General features: G+C 49.0%; 2 protein-coding genes across 5 annotated transcripts in view; one reads left to right on the top strand and one right to left on the bottom strand.

Annotated features, from left to right (window-relative positions):
• The window catches only part of LOC144169782 (putative serine protease K12H4.7), a 37,727-nt gene extending 20,885 nt beyond the window's left edge, over positions 1-16,842 (top strand). Inside the window, 3 exon segments of the mRNA XM_077699123.1 lie at positions 13,465-13,558; positions 14,604-14,812; positions 16,633-16,842. Coding sequence (XP_077555249.1) covers positions 13,465-13,558; positions 14,604-14,812; positions 16,633-16,748 — 419 coding nt within the window. The 3' untranslated portion in view covers positions 16,749-16,842.
• Uxs (UDP-xylose synthase) overlaps positions 1-22,182 on the bottom strand; it is a 54,108-nt gene that overhangs the window by 9,430 nt on the left and 22,496 nt on the right. For 2 of the 4 annotated variants that reach the window (XM_077699127.1, XM_077699124.1), the window contains one exon: positions 16,830-19,227. In XM_077699127.1, coding sequence (XP_077555253.1) covers positions 19,007-19,227 — 221 coding nt within the window. In that variant the 3' untranslated portion in view covers positions 16,830-19,006. Of the gene's footprint in view, positions 1-16,829; positions 19,228-21,796; positions 21,901-22,182 lie in introns of those variants that run through there. The other 2 variants (XM_077699125.1, XM_077699126.1) reach the window with 2 other exon arrangements.

The following is a 22,182-nucleotide window of genomic DNA, read 5'->3' on the forward strand; positions in this document are numbered from 1 at the left end:
AACTTGGCCCTGGCTTGACGGCGTTCTTGGTTGTGGTCAGGGTGCATATTCTTAGGGATAGGACTGACGTGAATATTGGCTCGGATCGTGTCGGGGAGGTTGGAAAGGTGTCTTCCCGTGACTTGGGGACCATAGCCGAGGATCTCCAGGATGTGGCGTCCCGTTCTTGTGGTTGCGAGGCGTTCGCGCTGGGCAGCGAGTTGTGCTTCGATGATTTCATCGACGCGGTTGTGAACCCCCAGGTGGGAGAAGCGCTCGTTGTCTGTGGACTCGCGTAGTCCGAGTGCCCGTTTGTAGAGCCTGCGTATCATGGCGTCTATCTTGTCCCTTTCGGTTGTGGTCCACGTGTGGTAGGCCGCCGTGTAGGCAATGTGGCTGACGGCGAAAGACTGTACTAATCGCATCATGCCGTCCTCCCGCATTCCTGCTCGGGCCGTGGAGACTCGGCGTAGAAGGCGTAGGGTACTTGTTGTTTTGAGTGCAAGCTTCTTCATGAGGTTTGTCTTGTCGCCCTTGCTGTGAATGTGCATGCCGAGTATGCGGATCTCCGAAACTTCGGGAATGCGCTGGCCAGTCTCGGTGTACAGGGCGAGATGATCGCAAGCTCTTTGGGGTAGTAACGGTCTGCCCGCTTTGCGGGGGGTGTAGACAAGGAGTTCTGATTTCGAAGGCGAGCATTGGAGACCCGTTCCTCTAAGGCAGTCTTCAATGGCTGAGATGGCGCGTTGAAGCCTGTGTTCTATGTCGGCATCGGGGCCGCCTGTTGTCCATAGTGTTATATCATCAGCGTAAATGGTGTGATGGACGGTAGGCACGCTGGATAATGCTTCTGCTACGGTGATCATCACGATGTTGAACAGGAATGGAGAGATCACCGAGCCTTGGGGGGTGCCCACGCTACCGAGGCCTTTCGTGGGCAGGACGATCTCGCCTGCGTGAAGGTCAACTTGTCTGTTCGTTAGGAAATCTTTGATGTAGGCGTAACTTCGCTGGCCCATGTTAAGTCTTGATACCTGAGCTAGGATGGCCGAGTGCTTGACGCGATCGAAGGCGCTTTGAAGGTCGAGGCCGAGAATGACGCGGCTGTCTTTGGTCTCGTGCTCCAGGATTTCGTGCTTGAGCTGCAGCATGGCGTCTTGTGTGCTGAGGCCTCTGCGGAAGCCGATCATGGTGTTCGGATAGAGTTCTGCTTGCTCCAGGTATTCCTGCCATCGGTTCGCCAGGACATGCTCGAGTGGGATGGAGATAACTGATCGCACGAAATTTTGAAAAACTAAAAATAACAAAAATATAACAAAATTAAGGAAAAGGGCGAAACGTGTAGGGCTTTTCCACAAAAATGCACATTTTACGAAAGTTGCACCTGTAATCATTCTAATAGCGTAGAGATATTTGGTCGAAAGAAATTTTGAAGTAAAAAATAAAAAAAAATTACGAAAAATGGCGAACCGTGTAACGACCTGCATTTCCACAATATTGCAGATTTCGCGAAAGTTCCACCTGTACTCGTTGTAATAGCGTAAATGTAGATAATTAGTAGAACGAAATTTGGGAAAACTAAAAAATAGGAACCGCATGGCGCATTTTTGCACGCAATTCGGGCGGGTCGGTGTTGCGCGTGCGATTTTTTTCACGCTCGCGTCAACGATTCCGCGACACGCGTCGCGCGCGGAAGTGGGCGGAGCCTGAACAATTGCGCCAATGGGGAGGCGCGCGCCTCATGGCCGCAGTTTCTATGCGCTGGAGCATCGCCTGCTGTATTCTTCTGTATTTTACAATGCCAAACGCATCGCGCGATTCCCAATGGGAGTGAGTGGTACGCCTGCAGTGCCCACATGTCGTAAGGTGGGGCCCCAAGCTGAACCGCCTATTCGATAGCGGCTTGTGCCTGGTTGCCAAGGCAACCGATGTTCGACATTTCAAAAGTAATGGCGCTCGCGCCAGCGTTAGAAAACTCAGACCCGTGGCGGAGCACGTTTTGTCAACGTTGCCGCTTTCCACCACGCGTCGACCAAAGATGAACCGGCCGCGTGACTAAAGCACTGGGATCGAAGGCTACCGATTGGGGTAGAGTGGCCGGAGTAGAAGGAGAGGGCTTGGTTGGCCGGTCCGGGCTGATGCGTTTGGCATTATAAAAATGCAGGAGGCTGGCTCCGCCAGAGATCTTTAGGTGTCCAACCCCGGCAGATATTGCATGGGCGCTTGCACCATACGGCGCAGATGATGTTTTACAGAACCGTTTTCGCCCACATTATCAGCTTCTTTACCGCACAAGCAACTTCGTGTGCGCCTTGAGCGGCATTTCAAGGAGCGCTTAAAAGCGGTCGCTCGAGCTTTCCACACCACTTCGCGGCCGAAGCCACCGCCAGCCGCTCCGCGTGCAGCATGCGGGCGGTTCCGCGGCGGCGTCAGCGCGCCTGTGGCGTGCGCGGCGCGTTTTCGCGAGCAGGTACGCTCCATGCGGTTCACGCTTAACGCCCTGCATTTCCACAATAATGCAGATTTCGCGAAAGATCCGCCTGTAATCGTTATACTAGCGTAAATGGGGATATTTGGTGGAACGAAATTTGGGAAAACTAAAAAATAAGAAAAATATAAAAAAAATACGCAAGAAAGCGAACCGTGTAACGCCCTGCATTTCTACAATAATGCAGATTTAGCGAAAGTTCCACCTGTACGCGTTGTAATAGCGCAAATGGGGATAATTGGTCGAACGAAATTTTGACAAAAAAATAAGAAATAAGAAAAGTATAAAATTACGGAAAATGGCGAACCCTGTAATGCCCTGCATTTCCACAATGATGCAGATTTCGCGAAAGTCCTAAGCGTGATCGTTATAACAGCGTAAATGTAGGTAATTGGTCGAAGGAATGTTTAAAAAGCTAAAAAATAGTAAAATATTAAAAAATTACGGGAAATGGCAAACTGTACAACATGTATTTCCACAAGAATGCAGATTTCGCTAAAGGAGGGGGGGGGTAGCCTTTATTGTGGCAGGAAGACTCTACGTCAAGTGGGGGAAGGGGGAGTAGAAGTTGGGGGGGGGGGGGGGTTGTAACTTGGGATATCTTAAATGTGTACAGTTCGACCCAAAACAGGTGGGCTCCTTGAGAAGGCTGGAGAGGCCTCGTCGCGTGAGGAGGGTAGGCTCACGACTTTAAACTACTCGCGCTAGACCGCTTTTTAGAGACAAATGTGCAATTAAAGCTAGCATGGAGGGTTCCAGTGTGCGAGGGTTGATGTAAAGAGAGGTATTTGGAGGAGGCTTGAAGGTTCTGTAGCGCGCGTACTTCGGGCAGTGCCAAATTAGGTGCTGGAGATTGGCGGGCGTGAAGGAGGGGGGGGGGGGGGGGGGAAGAGGGGGGGGGGCGCAGAAGGGACATCGAGGCGGTAAAGACGGGGTGTACCATTTACGGAAGGTCTCAGGGGTAAGGCTAGCATTAGCAAAATATTTGTTTATGAAAATTTCGGCTGATCTTTGGAGCGAGGGCAGGGCGGATAAAAAGCCGGTTGGAGTCAGGGCCTTGAGGCGGTCTTTTTTTTTTTTCCTTTTGTAACGCCCAAATGTGATCGTTGTAATATTGTAAACGGAGTAATTCGTCGGACAGGATTTAGAAAAACCCAAAAAATTTGGCTGTAAAGACACGCAAGAGAAGCCGCTGCTACGCATTAGTAAACAATTAACTGAATTTCTGCATATTTTTTTGAACACACATATTGCAATCAATATTTTAATTCAAAGGACACTTAGCAACAGCTATACAAGTGTGCGACGAGGTGTGTAATAATTAATGCACGTGTCCAATCTACGTGTGCAGAAAGTGCACATACAAGCCCTTTCCCTTCCCTTGGTGACACACAAATATATTTAGACAGCAGAAACAAAAGCATATATATGCATGGTTGCCAGTGACCCCTTGTATTCAAAACCCGGAGAAAGTTTTAGCATTGCAGCTAGTGCAGCTCACTCTACGACTGCGGGTTACGGGGACCCGACTGCGTATGCGCGCGCGGGGAGGGCGAGGAGGTCGTGCGGGGAGGTATATTAGTATGAAACTCTATGAGCGGAACGAATGCGCGGGCATAGCGAGGGCCGGCCCGCGGAACTAATCCATCCTACGAACGAATCCGCAAGTGCCCAGTCGAGTCCCGATACCTGCCGCCGCAGGGTTAGCTGACGCGTCGTGCGCGTCCGCCAACGCTACGGCCATTCGTGTGCGTCGGCGTTGCGCGAGCGTTTTTTTCACGCCCGCGTCGACGATTCCGCGTCCGCGGCGGCTTCTGCGCGCGACGCGCACGGCAGTGGGAGGGGCCTGGCGACTGGCGCCAATGGGAGGCGCACGTCTCGTGGCGGCAGTTTCGAAGCGACCGCGACAGCTGGCTGGCCGCGCCGGAGCTGTTTAGTCTTACTACAGCCGGGAATATTTGACGGGCGCTTTCCCTAGCGGCGCAGGTGGTTTTCGACCACATTATGAGGGCGCTGCTGTGCCCAGTGTGAATGGACGTATGTCCCGACGCTCTGCATTTCATCGCCAGTCAAGAGCTCTCTTCACGTCTGTGCTTCGAGTGCTATGGGTCATCCTTTTCGCCATCGCACCAGGAGCCCATCGAGGTGACACTCGACACGGTACCGTGTTTCAAGGCCGTTTTACGGCCACCCTTTCGCCGCCGGCGACGGCTTCGCTAAGCCTACACCATGGAACCGCCGGGGACGACCGCCGGCCAGGTTGCGCCGACACCACCGCCATCTGATGACTACAGACAACAACAGGCTACGCCGATTCAAGCAGAAATGCCGCCGCGGTTACCACAGCAACAAGAACGGCAAGCACGTGCCGATCTCGAAGCAACTCCTGGCGCGAGCTCTGAGGCTTGCCGCGAAGGGCCACACCAGCATCGGCGCGAACGCTCGAGGAAAGACAAGCAACGCTATGGGAGGAGCCGCAGCGCTCGCCGCAACTGCCACGACAGGAGGGGCTCTTCGAGCGCCTCAGACAGCAGTACAACGGGAAAAAGAACGCGCCGCGGCCTCCTGACGCATTCGGCTCAAGAAAATGAATCGGCCATCTCAAGTGACGAAGACGGCATGGAAACATACGTGGCGAAAGAGCGCGCCGAGGAATGCGGCCATGATGTTACAGTGCCTGACCCAACAATGGAAGTCACCGGTGCACATCTCAAGAACTCCGTGCTCACCACTGCATCACAGGCGGACCGGCCTGCAACCGATTTTAACGTGTGCGACGGTGACGGTGTTGACACCGGAGGAGCCTACCAGGTTCAACAACGGCGTAAACGTAAGCAACTAAATCCTTATTCTGAACCTCCCGTGGAAACGTATGTCCTAGTCATACGCCCGCGCGCCCACGAGAATCTCAGCACTTTACCAACTAAGGACCTCCACTTCGCACTCATCTCCGCAGCACCCGCAGAGAATGTTACAAAACCTATGACGTACAGAGTTCATCCTGCGTCGAACACAATCACGGTGCTGGTCCATGACAAAAAAACAAGCCGATGCCCTACTCAAACTGACGAACCTCGAAATTCGGGGTAAACAGGTTGCTGTGCAAGTCCACCAGGCTCCCGGACGAGATATGTGCCGTGGAGTGATCTATAACATCGACTGCAAAGAAAGCAAGGCTGAACTTAAGGCGGCGTTGTCGTGCAACCGTCAGAGAATACTTGACGCACGCCCAATGGGCAGCCGTGGAGCATGCCTGTTGACGTTTGAGGGGCGACGCCCACCTAGATCTGTGATTTATTACGGCCGCATTTCTCGAGTCACGCTCTACGAACCCAAATCGGTTGTATGCAGTCGCTGTCATCGGTTCGGCCACAAGAAAGACGTGTGCCCTCACCAGGAAGTATGTGACACATGCGGCAAGAACCACGGAAACGATACCGCTGCCGTCACTAAATGCAAGGAAGCAAATATAATGACCTGCCGCAACTGTAAGAAGCAGGGACATGTGGCTACCGACCCAAAATGTCCGACTAAAATTAAGGCTGATGCTGAACTAGCCGCAAAGCGCCGACCACGGTCACAGACCCGAGGGAACAGATACGGTCCCCTTCGATCACCAAGCGGTGGCAGAACACCCGGACAATGCGATGCGGAGTTACCAGATCATGCCTCACAAGAGCGTACCACTACAGCGCTGCCGTCATCAGCAAATGGCGCAGCGCGCGGACAGCAGCAACGTTCGAGCAACTCGCAACCGGCGCATGTTGAGCGTAAACGGCATGTCTCCTACGCCGCGGCGACCACAACACCCAGCCAGATCGAAGAGACTGCAAAGACATCAACTAGTGCTACAAAGGAACAGCCTCCACTGAAGGGCATCCTGCAAGAGGAAGCCACTATTCAAGCCGAGTTGGAAAAGCTCGCGCAAGAAGCAGCTGACCTTCGACGACGACTCGAAGAAACGGAAGCGCGCCATACCGCCCTCCTCAAGCGACTCCGCGCTGCACGGCGGGAACAGCCGTACACCGGGCGACCACCTGCACAGGAGGATTCCGCTACGGCAGCGATGCAGCCAACGGGCCTGGCACAGCTGCTTCATCAACTGTTTCAACCGCTTCTTCAAGCCCAAGAAAAGCACTACCAAGCGCAAGAGCAACACTTCCGTCGTCAACATGAACTCCTTCAGCGGCTTGTCACGTCCCACGCTTAGCTACGCGGCCTTGGACCTGCCGCCCGGCATTCACCCTCACCTGGTGTTCGTGAGACTGTCAGGGACAGGGTACGTGACCTTCGATCAATCTACGGACTCGACAAATACTGTTAACTGGACATGGCTCCGCCACTTATAGTGCAATGGAACTGTCGCGGACTCCGCCGTAAAATCTCCGCTTTTAGGCTTTACCTTCAATCCATCCCACACCCTCCATCTATCATACTCTTTCAGGAAACCCACGGTGTATACAACATTGCAGGGTACGATTCATTCATACAGCCCAGTATACCGACTCGCCGCGATCCCAATCCTCGTACCTATGTTGTGACATATGTCCTCCGCACATTACCAACTCACCAGGTAGATGTTTCCGCATACAACTCTATTATGTCGGAATCGGTCCTTACTATCACTCAATTTCCTGGATGCTCTATCCCACTAGTTGTCATGAATTCGTATTGGCTTCCTAAGGCGAGACCCGCTTTGGGGTGGTTAGGCAAGATCCTTCGCTCCTACCGCGATCATGCTGTTATTTGGGCTGGGGATTTTAACGCTCACCATCCTGATTGGCTCTACACATACACCTCACCATCAGGTCAGCGCCTAAGGCGGGTCACTCAGCAACTCCGATTTTCTCTACTTAATGATCTAACCAGCCCTACACGACAAGGCAATAGTTGCCAAAGAGATACGATTCCTGATCTCACTTGGGCAATAGGCTTGCCTTCGGCTATATGGGAAGTCCAGGATAATTCTCTAGGCAGCGATCATCACATTATTCACACAACTGTACCCTTGAATGGTGCTTCAATTCCGTCACCGCGAAGTGCTCGCCTCACTAATTGGAATGGTTTCCGGGAATCAATCGATACGGCTGCCATATCTGATTTAAGCACCTGGAATTCTGCAATTCTCGACGCCTATGGCCATAACACCAAGCTTATTGCTCTTTCTGACACACGTCCGGCTGTTGATACACATCTTTTACGCCTTTGGGATCAGCGTCATGCGCTTATGCGCCGATGGAAGCGTAATAAGCGCAAGCGCTCCCTCAAAGCACGCATCGATGCTCTCACAATCGAGGCTCTAGAATATGCGCGCACTCTTGAAACATCCAACTGGCTGTCCTTCTGTGACTCTCTGAGTGGAACACTGCATACAACTCGGATTTGGCAACTTATCCGTTGCATGTCCGGGCAGGCACGGCGATCCACGCACATCACATCGTTGCGGTTGCAGACAGGTCTTAGCTTGGCTGATTTGGCTGACGAACTTCAAGCTTCCTTCTTTCCTTTTCCTTCTTTGCCTCCGCCGCCTCATCCTGTCACTTGTCCCACTCAAGAACCTATTGACGCAGATTTTACATTCGCTAAACTCCGCGCTGCACTCACCGATTGCAAACGACACACAACACCAGGACCGGACCTGATTACATACTCCCACTTAAGGAACCTTCCGGACTCCGCTCTAGAAACTCTTCTACATTTCATCAATGAAGCATGGCGAACAGGCTGTATCCCCCCTGAGTGGAAGACTGCTAACATCCGCCCTATTCCAAAACCAGGCAAATCACTTGCTTTGAACAGTCTACGCCCAATTTCACTTACGTCCTGTGTTGGAAAACTGATGGAGCGTATGGTCCTGCATCGTCTCACTTGGCTTCTTGAACATAGCCAATTCTTTGACTGGACTATGACTGGGTTCCGCGCTCACAGGTCAACACAGGATACAATGCTGCGAATCCAACAAGAGGTGTACGCATATCCGAGCGCAGCCCAACTTAGAGCAATCGTGAGTCTAGACTTCCAAAAGGCGTTTGATGCAGTTTCGCACTCTGCAATTCTTGAACAAATCCGGATACTTACGCCTAGCTCCCGACTGTACAACTACATCCACAATTTTCTGACCACACGACTACACTCTTTGGTGTTAGAGGACTACCGCCAAACCCCCTGGACTCCTACCAGAGGAGTTCCTCAGGGATCTGTCCTTTCCCCTATACTCTGTTCAATTTAGCACTTCGCCCCCTGCCTCGTATGCTACATTCCGTTCCTAATCTCTCGTTTGGACTGTACGCCGATGACATAACCCTTTGGTGTTCTACCGGCAGCCCAGCTGCACTGTCCGACACACTTCAGGCTGGAATTGATGCGGTCCACTCGTTCGGGTCAAGCGTAGGTCTCACACTATCTCCGCAGAAGTCTGAGTACCTCGTGGTCACTGATGAGCGTTTGCGGGCTAAAGCTAGCGACCAACGCTCTCAAGTAGAACTCATGATTGATGACATTCCTCTTCCACGTAAGGCCTGGCTGCGCGTCCTCGGCTTCGACCTACAGGATAATGGGAAGGCCTTAAAGTGGCTCAATCGATGTAAGGCTCAAATTACCCAACTAACTCACATAATCGGCAGGCTGACCCGACGTCGCCAAGGCCTACGAGAACACGATATTACGCGACTTGTGAACTCTCAAATATATACTCGCGTTCTTTACGCACTGCCGTACGTAAAATTAACGTCATCGCAGCGATCCCAGCTTGAGCGGCTCCTCCGGCCTGCCACCCGCCTGGCTCTAGGGGTACCTAGATATACCCCCCTCGCTAAGTTGGAGGCTGCTCAGCCGTTCGCATCATTGTCAGATCAAGTTGATCTTCATTTGGCGGCACAACACACTCGTCTCCAGCTTACTTGGCATGGGCGTCTACTCCTATCCTCACTTCATTACGAGGTAGCTTCGTTACCCGAAATTACAGCGACATACCCCCCTTGGTATCCACTCCCTCGCATAAAAGTTCCTACCATTACAATCAATGTATCCGCAACCTCGCATGCAGGACGTCGTCGAGCTCGAATATGCACTCTTCGCTACCGCTATGGTGATCTAGCAACAGTGACATACACAGATGCCTCCTTCTCATCCAAAGACGCACGCGGGGTCACAGTAGTTGTTGCTCCTACCCACCCGCCCTTGCAGAAAAGATACTCGGCCGTTCCTTCCGTCCTGTCTCTAGAGGCTCAAGCAATAACTGACGCAATCTTATCGTTAGCCACTCCTGGTAACCACGTGATCCTCAGCGACAGTCAGGATGCTCTGCGCTTGTTCCAGGAGCAGACGCTTCCCATCAATATTATGCATGCACTCCACACTCATCTGGCCAAACACACTGGTACTAGCTACGTGCTGGACTGGGTTCCTGGTCACGCAGGCGTTCCGGGCAACGAGCTGGCGCATCAGCTCTCCCGTGCTCCGTCCCAACCGGGAGACTCGGAGACGCCCTGGCCAAATCCTTTCCACCCACCCACGCAAGCGCGACAAGCCCGTCTCCATCGACGCCAGACTGTGCAACAGTTAATCAGGGATAGGCAGACTCTTCCGTCTCCCTCTCACCTGTTACCCCGGGCAGATGCTTGTCTTATCCGGCAAGCGCAAACGGACAGCCTTCCAACTCCGCACATACTGCATCGACTACAAGGCCATCGCAGCCCTGCGCGGTGCTCCAAGTGCTCTGGCTTTCCCAATACGCCGCATGTCCTTTGGGACTGTTCTGGTTCGCAACCATCACTCGCGATTCATCTTAAATCCCTTACACCTCCTCCCTCTTCTCTCCAAGACTGGCTCGCGCCACCGGAGGGAACAGACCGAGTGGCCTGGTGGCAAGCTTTGGTGGCTCACGTTCGTCAGGTTCTCCCGTCTGTATAGATAATTTTGTTCCTTTCAGAACCCCGGACTTTGGGGGTCTTTTTCTTTGTTTTTTGTGTGTCAATAAAGTTTACCAACAACAACAACCACATTATCAGCTCCTTTCCTGCACAAGAAGTTTCGTTTGTGCCTTGAGTGGCATTAGAGCGCGGGCATAGCCGGTTGGAGTCAGGGCCTTGAGGCAGTCTTTTTTTTTTTCCTTTTTGATTGATTGATTGATTGTAGGGTTTAACGCGCCGACGCAACGCAGGCGATGAGGCGCGCCGAAGTGGAGGGCTCCGGATTAATTTTGACCACCTGCGGATCTTTAACGTGCGCCGAAATCTCGCACACACGGGCGTTTTTGCTTTTCGCCTCCATCACAAAAACGTGTGCCGAAATAAGGGGTCGCTGGAGCTACCGGGCTCATGCACCACTTCCCGTCAGGCGCTGCCGCCATGTTGCCGCCGCCAGCCACGCCGCCGTACCCTGCGCACCGTGCGGCTGGTTTGGCGTGCGTACCGCGTTTTCGCTTGCAAAAAGCGCTCCATGCGGTTCACGCTTATCTTCTGCAGACACCACCGTCGTGTCAATACAACTACCAGCAAATCAACCGGCCGAGGTTGCTCCATATGTTGCCTAATTTAAGAGTTTTAGCATAGCGGCTAGGGGAGGCTCACGCTACGGCAGCGGTTTAAGGCACGCGCCGCCTTGCGACGCCAGCAACGTGGCGCCGCGACGTCGATGAAGGCTACACAAGCTATTCTAGTAACGTTGGGCCACAGGTTGGGCTACGCCAACTCGCCGCCACAGTGGTCACGTGGTACATTCATTCTGCGGGAGCGCTCTCGAGCGAGAGCTTTCCCTCGATTTGATTTTCTGAGTAGCTCTCGGGCAAAATGCATTCCTGCCGATACGGCGCGCGCTCGCGGAAGCGGCGGTGGGGAAGCGGGAACAGGTTCCGCACGTCACCAGCGCGTCATCCTACACTCTATCGCTCATTGGCCTTTGCGCTCTGCGGCACGGCAGTAATGGGTCTGGGATCCGTTTGCTCTGCGGCAAGAAAGATGCGCCGTTCTCAGCGAAAACAGGTTTCCAGCGGCTGGCGACGTCGGCACGGCGCCGCTAGTGTGCACGTACCTTTACCGGGACCAACTGCGCATGCCCGCGCGGGGATGGCGCGGAGGTGCGGGCATGGCGAAGGCCGGCCCGCGGAACTAATCCGCCCTACAAGAACAAATCTGCAAGTGCCCAGACGACTCCAGGTACCGGCCGCCGTAGCGCGCGTTAGCGGGCGCTACCCGCTATGCTAAAACTCTCTTAATGACGACATGGCGTAACCTCGAAAAAGAAAGATTTCGAGGACGTCTAAGCACTCACTCATTATGTTGTAGTGATTGCGAAGGTATGGAAGCCCAATTACAAAACATGCACATATTTGTCCTCGCACGTCACTATCTTGCCTTTTGTGTCCTTTCTTCTTTCAGCACACGCGCACATTCGCATCACCAAGCAAATATGACATTTAGCGGGGACACACATTGCTACTCGCGTAATGATAATTGTAAATAGCATAAAAATTACTCATGCAGCCTCAAGTACGTCTCTAACCCGTTCGTGGGCTACTTATTTTGCTTCCTATTTTTTTCGTACTTCTAGATAGCCAAACGCAATTTCTAAGTGGAGAAAATTATTGTCGCACCTTCAGAGAGCAAATTAGGGCGCTGAACTGGGCGGTACCACAGGGGCTGTTGTTGGTGACTGGAGTTCCCACCAGCCACCGTTTCAACTCTTGCCCTTTTCTAATAAGGGCCCGGGCTAAGCGCCACATGTACTTACCGAAATAATCATTTATTCGTCATTATCGCCATCACCACCGCTCATGTGACGCTGCACCACGTGCATAGGCAGCACCCTGCGCATTTCAGCCAGGAAGCCTGGGAGGCATGGAGGGCAACAAGATGTGGCAACAAAAGATCAGAGGGCAGGGGCGATGCAGGTAAAGGCGAAATTTGTAGCTCTGGTTTAGAATTTTGTCTGTTAAGTCAGAACCTAACGTACCGCAGAAACAATGACGGAGTAATCACCAGCTGGTCAGGTACTTATATATGTATCTTACACAATAGTTGCAAATGAACATAGCCCACGGTATATTTAGGATTTAGAACTTGTGTAAAGTCCAAAGGGCAATTGATTTTGAGGTGTAATGTGCCGAAAATGCACAGGCTATGAGGCACGCCGTAGTGGAGGGCTCCGGATTAGTTTTGACCACCTGGGGATCTTTAACGTGTGCCGAAATCTATGGCAATGATTTAACAGCGTTTCTGTTTAAGCATGGTGTTGGGCTGGCGAACGTGCGCAGGAAAACCTCGCCAAGCGATGACGTCACCGTGCGCGCTGGCATCGCTTGACTTTCAAGAACACTCTGCCCAGTGTTTGTGGCGTAATCTCTTGCCTGCTCTTCTCCTCACCTGTTCATGTGCAGTGGGCAGCAACAAAAAAGCTTGCACTACAGACTCCGAGTTCGCAAATCCGGTTGCCACCGGCTCTAGCGCATGCATGCTAACGCCGTCAACTTCGGGAGAAATGTGAACGCCTGCGGACACAACAATTCGGGCCTGCAGTAATGGAGAACTTTCCGTGGCAATTTCGGAAATTCATGTGAGGTGCAACAGCCAGGTCTCCGATGAAGGGAGAGATGGGGCAACAGAAGAACAGCGTCACTCCCGCAGAAGAGGAAGCGCGGCGCGAAAGCCGCCGCACCGCTACTCGAGAATGGATGAGATGACTTTGGTCCAATCCCTAAAAAAATGACTGCTACTTAAAATAAAACATTAACATATTGTACATAATTTAATGACTGAGTGTCCATCGCTATTTGGGTGGCTAACGACGACACGACACAGAAAACTTGACCAAGTCTCGACGCATAACCACGCAGAAAACTTGCAGAGTCCCCAAGCATAACCACGCACAAACTTAGCCGACCCAAGAATAAGCTAAGTGGCCCCCACTGGGGCCACTCTAGGGCCTTCAGATTTGCTGTTTGCCCAGTCTGCACGCCACTAGTGCGAAACTGCCTAATTTTTTGTGTGTGCAACTTGCAGGTCGCCAGTGGACCTACCAGACGTGTGTGGAGTTTGGCTATTACCAGTCATCGGACCTCAAGGACCAGCCCTTCGGATCTCTCTTCCCAGTCGAGTGAGCCACACAAATTAGAGGCATATTCACAGATATAAGGTTCTAGCATTTCTGACGAGCAGGTGACATAAATACGGTAACGAGTGAGATTACTAGGAATTTGAATTGCTGCGGAATGACTCATCACCTAGGGCCTTGACAAGCTTGTAGCTTTGGCAAAAGAAAGTGGGTGAATAAGGGTGAGGAGAACCAGTTTAACGCATCCTAGATCTGATGTCGAGGCTGTAAACAAACTTCATTTTACATATACAAGATAGGCGGAGAGCACTGGATATGTTTGTGTTATTGCTTAGAGATGTCGTCATTCAACACACTGCTAGCTTGCATGTTCATTTTTTAGAGACAACAGAACGGAGGTAACAGTTTGGAAATGTGTACTTTATAATGCTTGCTACTCATATTCAGAACACACATGAATGTATATCAATTACACCCCCACTCTCACTTGATCCCTCATTCGACACCCTGATGTATTCTACACCACGTCAAGTATTTGTGACTATTTGGCAGCATAACTTGTCAATTTTTTAATTGAAGCTTGAAATAACTGATTTGAACGTGTGATGTTTGATCTAAATGCAATACAGTAAAGCCCACCCTAAGGAGCCCGGTGATGATGATGACCTGAACTCACGTTTGCAGGTTTAAGGGATGGTCACGGGCGATTCGTTTGGCCGAAGCGCAGGCGGCTGGCTATGCAGGCAATGTGGTCATGAGGGTAATTGTAAGCGCGCTCATGAGCGTCGTGCGTACCCCGAAGTTTGTCAGGACGTGGAAGCCTGCAAGTGATGAAGGCCTCAGTTGTCACTCGACATTGCGTTTTACCTTTTCGTTTAAAAAAGGAACGAATAATTTTTTCGTCTTTTTTACGGAATGGAATCCTGCGGGCAGGCCAAACTGAAGACCCTTTAGGGATATGCACAAGAGCAGTCTTAGAGGTCAAAAGTAATTACCTTTAAAGCTTCTGTTTAGGTGGTCCACAAAGTGCTTCAACACTATTTCTAACGAGACTGACAGTGCAATTTATTTCCTCTTCTCATCCAAGGTTCTTTGTGAAGCAGTGCAAGGACATTTTTGGAGCCCGATTTGACGAGGCTCTCCTGGAGAGGGCTGTGCGCCGCACCAACACATTTTACGGAGGCTTCCACCCAGCCGTGCACAACGTGACCTTCCCCAATGGATCCATCGACCCGTGGCACTCTCTTGGCATCACTGAAGACCTTGCACATGACGTGACAGCAATCTACATCAATGGTCAGCACTTTCAACTTCACAAATCGCTCACAGAAACGGCATTTAATCGAATTCCTTTGTGCGGCATTGCTTACTTTTCAGGCCTCACCATAGCCACAAATTTTTTCAAAACGAAGAGGTCCAGTCACAATGGATGTCCGAAAGCATGATTTTGCCCTAGTGCTAATCGTTCCTGTGCGCTCAGGATTTAATACCCCTCCCTGGATGCAACTAGCAACTACTGGCCTTAATACACACATTGGCTCGTTATATTTTGGTTAGAGGGTAGACCCTGCCAAATTGCAGCTTGACCTTTGGGCAGACAGGAAATTTATCTTAACAGCAGGCACATACTGTTACCCAGACTAGGCTGTATTGCTTGGATATGAACAAGGCCACAGTGGCGCATAGGCTAGAAGTTCTTGTAGGCCAGAGTAGCATCTGAATCTTGCTGAATTACGTTACAAATTGTATCATTGACAGCATTTATGCAGTGGCTTCTACCATCACAGAACACAAGGAGCTTTTTTTCAAAATGAGTCAAATCCACCTGAATAGAATAGCAGAAACAAGAAAAATATTGTGACCAAGCCTAAATACGCTGTCAAAAGTACTATGTATATGATATATTGTACATGTCAGCTAGGGGAAGTTAGCTTTGACAACATTGCATTTAGGCCCTTTAACAAAATTTTCATTTCTTTCTGAAATTCTGTCCAGGTAGATTTGACTCGTCTAAAAATGTTATATGCTGCCAATCAACTCTGTCATACAGTATCCAAATTCACAGTTATATCCATAAACACTAAAAATTTCTGTAGACATGCATATCTGCTGGCAAATGTAGAACAGGGTCCCAATTCTCTAAAACAAGAGGCCGTCGTATTGAAACGACGCGGTAGCTCCATGCAAATGCATGTGTTCTTGGACGGGGGCGCTGCTTTGAATGTGGAAGAGGGACGCGATAAGCCAAGAAAAGGACTGTGGCAAGGGCGCAAGCACGACGGGGAGCAGTGCCTGTCGCTCTGCGCCCTTTGCTACGGTGCTTTTCTTGACTTATCGCGTCCCTCTTCCACATTCAAAGCAGCGCCCCCGTCCAAGAACACATGCATTTGCATGGAGCTACCGCGTCGTTTCAATACGACGGCCTCTCGTTTTAGAGAATTCGGCCCCAGGAGCCAACAATGTGAGGGTTGCGGTAAAATTTTTTGGTCAGAGTAATTGATCTAGGTTGTCTGAGCTGCAGATTCCGAATTGTTGTCCTAACCATGGAGAGAAACAAGGATGCACCCACGTCAAAAGGCCAGTGACGTATGCCTGTCTAAAACAGGCATACATCACAGCAGATCCTTAGCAGACTGGTTGGGTTTACAGATGATTAAAAAATTGAGCTTGCCACTTGCTCAAGTGCCAGTGTATGATGGAAAGCACTTCAGTTTTTCAAGCATGGGATGAATTTCTGACCAAAGTTGCATTCATAAATTCTAAAATTATAAAACATATTTTGCAACCCAATTACTGTTTTCACTTTTCCATAATCAACCTGTGCCTGTGCTCTGAAATTGACAAAACATAACCCTTGCTGCCACTCACTGAATTTGAACTAAGCTTTCGTCATGACTAAGTCACCATTTTTATAGACAGCATCATAGTGCAAACAGTGCTCATTTGCCCCGCAACATTTTCAACCTGGAAAGCTTACAATTGTAGGTTGTATGAAATGCATTGAAGCAAAGTGTATCCACACAACGTATGCTGAAATGGTAGAAATCATAGCACAAAGAACTTGAGCAATTAATTGGGTGACGAAGATTCACAATGCTGTTCATTTCAATTTGCAGGAACTGCTCACTGTGCGGACATGTACCCGCCCTCCGAACACGACCTACCTGAGCTGACAGAAGCAAGAAAACAGATCGAATATTATGTGGGAAAGTGGGTGGGAGCCACATCATAGCTGGCTTGTTCCTCCATCACCACCAAGCTTCACACCAAGAAAAGGCATCGGCGGAGCACTTTGACTACATATAAATCTTGAGTGAGACCTTGTAGGTTGTAGCAATGTGTATTTCACTTCACAAGTTCGTTCACGTGTGTGAAAAAACCACTCTCTCCACAAAGGACTGTTTACGACGCAGCAAATACATAGTATGTACAGTACCAGGCCACACACTAATACATACCCACACCAGCAGCACTACCAAAGGCAAATGGCACATGAACAGCAGCCATAAAGAATAACATTGCTTCTCTTTGAAATATCACAGTTGTGCACAAAAAAGCAGGCAAATGATGCTGTTACTGTTTAAAATGGTGACACTCGAAATGGCTTTTAGCACAAAATTTGTTTCGGGTGGCAGGCAAACACAGACCCAAGCTAAGCTAACTAACCAAGCGAAGTTCGGAGTAGAAGCCCCTGTAGCTTGAATTTACATACCTGAAATATTCAGAAGCTTTTTGCAGTTTGTTCACACGACCCCCACAGACTCGACGTGGCTGAATATCCACTAAAGATCTTTGGGCCTTTTTAATAAAACACAAAAATATAATTGAAACTTGTTCTAGCTTTACTCATTTGATAACCACAGCAATACGTTTTGATACATAGGATAAGCTCATGCAATGAGGAACAAGCTCGGACAACAAAAAACAACCATGCTGCAAAATGCGCTGTTTAAAGGTCTTTTTTTAATAGCACTAAATTACTTATAAGTCATCACTGGCAAAAAGCAAAAACTATGTTTATCCTCTGCAGAGAAACTCTTCGTAAGCTAAGCAACTCACAGCAACTCATTTAATACTCACAGCATAGGTACTCACTGCTATGCACGTTTTCTAAACAAATAAAATACAGTAAAATCTCGGTAATTCGTACAGTAAGGGGAAGCCACATCAGTTCGAACTAAAAGAAGTTTGAAATAATGAAAGTTCGAACTAATGAAAGTGAAAATTAATAACAGTACGCTGCTACTGGAAAGCAGTCAGTAGGGTATTTCAACAATTTGATGCTTGAAAATGCCTGCAACTGCAATTTGCCTTTTGTTCTTGAAGGCGATAACCACCACTTCTTTATCTAACGGGCGAATGTAGAGGAAAGCCTCCTCTTCGCCTTCATCAAAACGGGCAGTATTCCATCTGGCCACGACTTTTGCAGCAGACGGCTGCAGTGGTGTTTATATCTCCCTCCTCCTCGTCACCACTAGTAATGACAGGTTGTGTGCTTCTTGCATGAGAAATGATGTCCTAATCTGTCGGAACACCACACACCACTGAACCTACATTCACGTTGATGTAGTCCAAAAACATGTCTTCTGAGACAGGTTTTAAATTGGCTTTACTGGATTTTAGCATCCCTGTCTGTTGTTCTCTCCGTTCTGAAATGACGCAGTCTCAATTGTGGGCAGTGGGTGCCTTTGTCTGGCCAGGCGCTAAGCCACTAACACGGCGGGTGTAGTTCGAATTACCCGTGGTGGAAGATAGCTACTCACGTTTCAATTAACAGGCTTTTCTATACACAGACGTTTACAGAGCTTGTCCAGAACAAGTCTGACAGTTCTTGAATACCAAAGCTTAAGAAATTTCAGCCTGGAAGTTTAAAAAGAGTACCGAGGCATTTGACCAGAAGCCGTATCAAGTTCCCACATGCACACACAAAAAAAGAAAAGGCTTGACAGGGTTTTTAAGGGTAAGTGTCCATGCAAAAATTCCTCCATTGACAAAAGGCAAACCACTGGTGAGCACAAGGACACTCGTTCCCTAGGTCTAACCCAGTAGAAGGGCTGTCTTCAAGAGCATAAACATCAGAAAAAACATTAAGCACTGTTACTTCACGTTTCCAAAGTTCAATATCAACTTGTCCAGGATACAAAATGTGCGGAGGCAGCACACATCTGTGTGGTCTTAACACGGCCATAAAACACCTAAAATTCCCTCAGCCTTTTTTACACAACAGAACCACACCAAGAAAAAGAATATTATGCACACCTCAGCCCAGATACAGTTGGCTTGTATGAGCCGATAGCCACCAGACTAGAATAAAACATAAATGAATTCCCAAAAAGACAAAAGCCTCACTCATTCGAGAAAAAACAAACTCACGGCTTCTGTTCCCTGAGAGGGACTCAAATTAAAATACATTCCTAAATTCATAACACTTCTTGCAATCTCTGTCATAAAATCTTGAAAGAAAAAATAAAATGGCACTTCGGGGGGACACTAGCAGCACAAATGACCCTTCGTAGACACAAAAGCACAAGACCCCAAGCCTTTGCAGCTTTGGCAATGTTCACAAGGGAAACACAACGCAACGCACAAGGCAAAAGTCACGAACAATTTGCCGAGGCCTAGCTCAACTTTGGGTTGTATGTTTTGCTGTTCTTGGTCAACTCTTCCTTGAAGTAAGCCACCGTTTTCTTGAGGCCCTTCAACAACGGCACCTGCAACGTTTGCAAGTCTATAGTCAGTCACTCCCCTACACCCTGATCTGTATTCACTGATAAACGCTGTTCTGATACTGTACGAGCTGGTGGGGAAGGAGTGCCATTAGCACTGAAACTGACAACTCAAACTGTAAGCATGCCCCACAGAATTTAGCATCAGCTGAAATGATGCCATTTGCTTAACTTCCCAATAAAAGAAGGAACCAGCTTTACGGAACGACCTCTTGCCACATCATAGTACAGTAAAAGCTCGTTAATTAGAACTCGAAGGGGACCATAAAATTGTTCAAATTAAGTGGAGTTTGAATTAGCGGGCAGGCGCTAGAATAAATGGACATCGCGCCACACTGTGCGGGCAGAACACAAGGAAACCACCTCTGGACTCATTATCGCGAAATACTATACGCTACTACACGTTTGCGTCATGTTATTTCCTGAATAATGACATTGTTTGCGCTCGAAAACACGTTTATTTCCACGGCAGGGTCGAGGCAATCAAAATTAAAAGTGATCGGCTGCTGCGGAAGCGAAATAAGCTGTCGCAGCAACGTAGCGCGTGCTACGCTGTTGTTTTTCTGTTTTGTTGTTTTGCTTAAACTTGATTTGGTTTGGATTTGCAATACACTGTAATCACTCAGGCCCACTTCTGCAAGTGATGGAAGGATCCCAGTTTGAATTATAGTTAAACCTCGATATAACGAAGTCGTACTTGCGGGCAAAAATTTCGTTATATCGCGAATTTCGTAAAATCGAGGTTTCGATTTTACAGTTAATTTAACCCGTTATTGAGGTTTCAAAACCTTGCCCACCGCTCAGAAACTGCTATGTAGTTACGTCTCCACATAAACCGAAATTTGTACTAAAACTGGCTGCGAAAATTGTGTGAATTAAGAGCTTCAACACTTGGGCAATGGAATTCGGATAGCCGACAGTAGTTCATGTCGTCGTAAAACCGGTGCTTTTTCCGCAACGCCTCATTAAATATGATAGCAGACTAGGTTTCCACTTTTTCTTTTTATCATTTCGGTCACTACTAAACGCTGCTGTTAGTCAATTGAACCCGCATCCATGCCCCGTGAACTTCACCCCGGCGAAGTGCTGGTTCGAAGGGTGCTATAAAGGGTGCTATAAAGCTTTTGAAAGACTTTTTTTATGCACAAAGGCTCTGCAGTATGGGCGCGTGATGCAACCACGACACTCAAGATAAAGCCATGATTGAGAGTTGAGCGGAGTACACACGGACCGCTTCACTTTGTGGAGCAGCGCTTACACGCTCCCACTAACACGGAAAGCTTACATTAAATATCTTCTGGCCAAATTTGATTAAGCAATTACTTTTATGCCCGCTGAGCCCTAAAGAAACCAATTTCTCCCCATCGCAGCTGTCTAATGAACACGTTTTGACCACGTTCGGAGAGCAATTTATTGCCACCAGCACGCGATGTTCAAGCCGTAGTAAAGAAGTCCGTAAGCAGTGCTTGGTGTTTCTTGACCAGGGTGGGCTTTACGTGACGTTCGTATGCTGACAGCGCTAACAAGGCTTGCTCTTCAACATTCGTGTGCGCCTGCGTGCCTCCGCAGAACGTCGATGGCATCCATCACTTCAATGGCCTTCAGTTTCACCGACACTTCCTCAGGCTCTTGTTCGGAACACTTTTCTTTCCTTTGGAGTGCTCATGCTGCTTATAAGACTCATCTAATGATGCACGAACAAAATATTAATGTGGTTATCACCGAGCACAACCTCGAGCAGCAGCACCGTGAGCAAGGACACGTAGAAAGACACTTGAAGCTTGAAGTAGGCTTCGGCCTTCGGCAGCCTAAGTGGCCTAAGTACAGAGGGCGCTGGCGTAGGCAACGATGGAGACGTCAAAATGGTGGCCGCACTATTAAACCGTCCATGACCGCTAGCGGTTTTTGAGCAGCTTCTTTCATCGCTTTTAATTGTTGTCAACCGCATAATTCACCGCTTTTCTTTCATTTTAGCCTTTTAAGAGTTAATGTGAGTACCGAATGTTTTCAATGTAGGCTCTGAGAGGAAAAAAAAAAAAAAAAGTGCCTCGACCAGAATTTCTTCTTCCTTTCTCGCCATGACTTTGTTAAATCGAAAGCGCAGCACAAAATGACTTTGTAAAATCGAGATAAAAATACATGGATGTAGCAAAATTTTGATAGAAAACTTGAAAAAATTCGTTATATCGCGAATTTCGTTAAATCGAGGTTCGTTATATCGAGGTTCAACTGTATTGGGAGTTTCCCCCCATTGAAATATACAGGGCTGTGCCGGAACCAGGGCGTCACTTTGAATTAACGGTAAGTTCGAATTAACTGAGTTTGAATTAACGGGCTTTTACTGTCACTTTGCCGCAGTGTGCAAAATTATCAAATATGCATTTGGCATTCTTGCATTGCTCCTTCATCGCCAGACAAGCCAACACATGAATACATGAATAGGTGCAGTGTTTGTAAGAACCAGTTTTTTGTGACTATCAGCAAACCATTCTAGCTGCAATGTCAGTTGAATCAGGGGCAATTAAATAGGCATAGGATAGGCATGCCAGCGTACTTTTGGTGCCCAGTTCAGGTACTTCTTGGCCCGCGAAATGTCAGGCCTTCTCCTTTGAGGATCGTCGACAACGGTGCTCACATATTCAATCTTGCTAGAGCCCCCTGTAAATGTGCGCAACAACACACGATGTAAAAGAAGAGTGAAAATCACACGGACAGCGGCAACGTGGGCCACACAAAGCAACGTGGGCCTTAAAGGGGCACTGACACAAAATTTTGAAGGCGAGATAACTTCGGAGATAGATTGGTGGGAACACATATACATCATCTGCAAAATATCAGCAGCGAATACAGCCTAGAACATATTTAAAATCAATTTTAAAGTGTGCGAAACGCAACCGAGCAGCAAGCAGAGGACCACGCGCAATCGACATCCCGAGGTTA

This window comes from Haemaphysalis longicornis, unplaced genomic scaffold, assembly GCF_048455015.1.
Source record: "Haemaphysalis longicornis isolate Haplotype H1 unplaced genomic scaffold, Haemaphysalis longicornis Haplotype H1 scaffold_2, whole genome shotgun sequence".
Lineage (NCBI taxonomy): Eukaryota > Metazoa > Arthropoda > Arachnida > Ixodida > Ixodidae > Haemaphysalis > Haemaphysalis longicornis.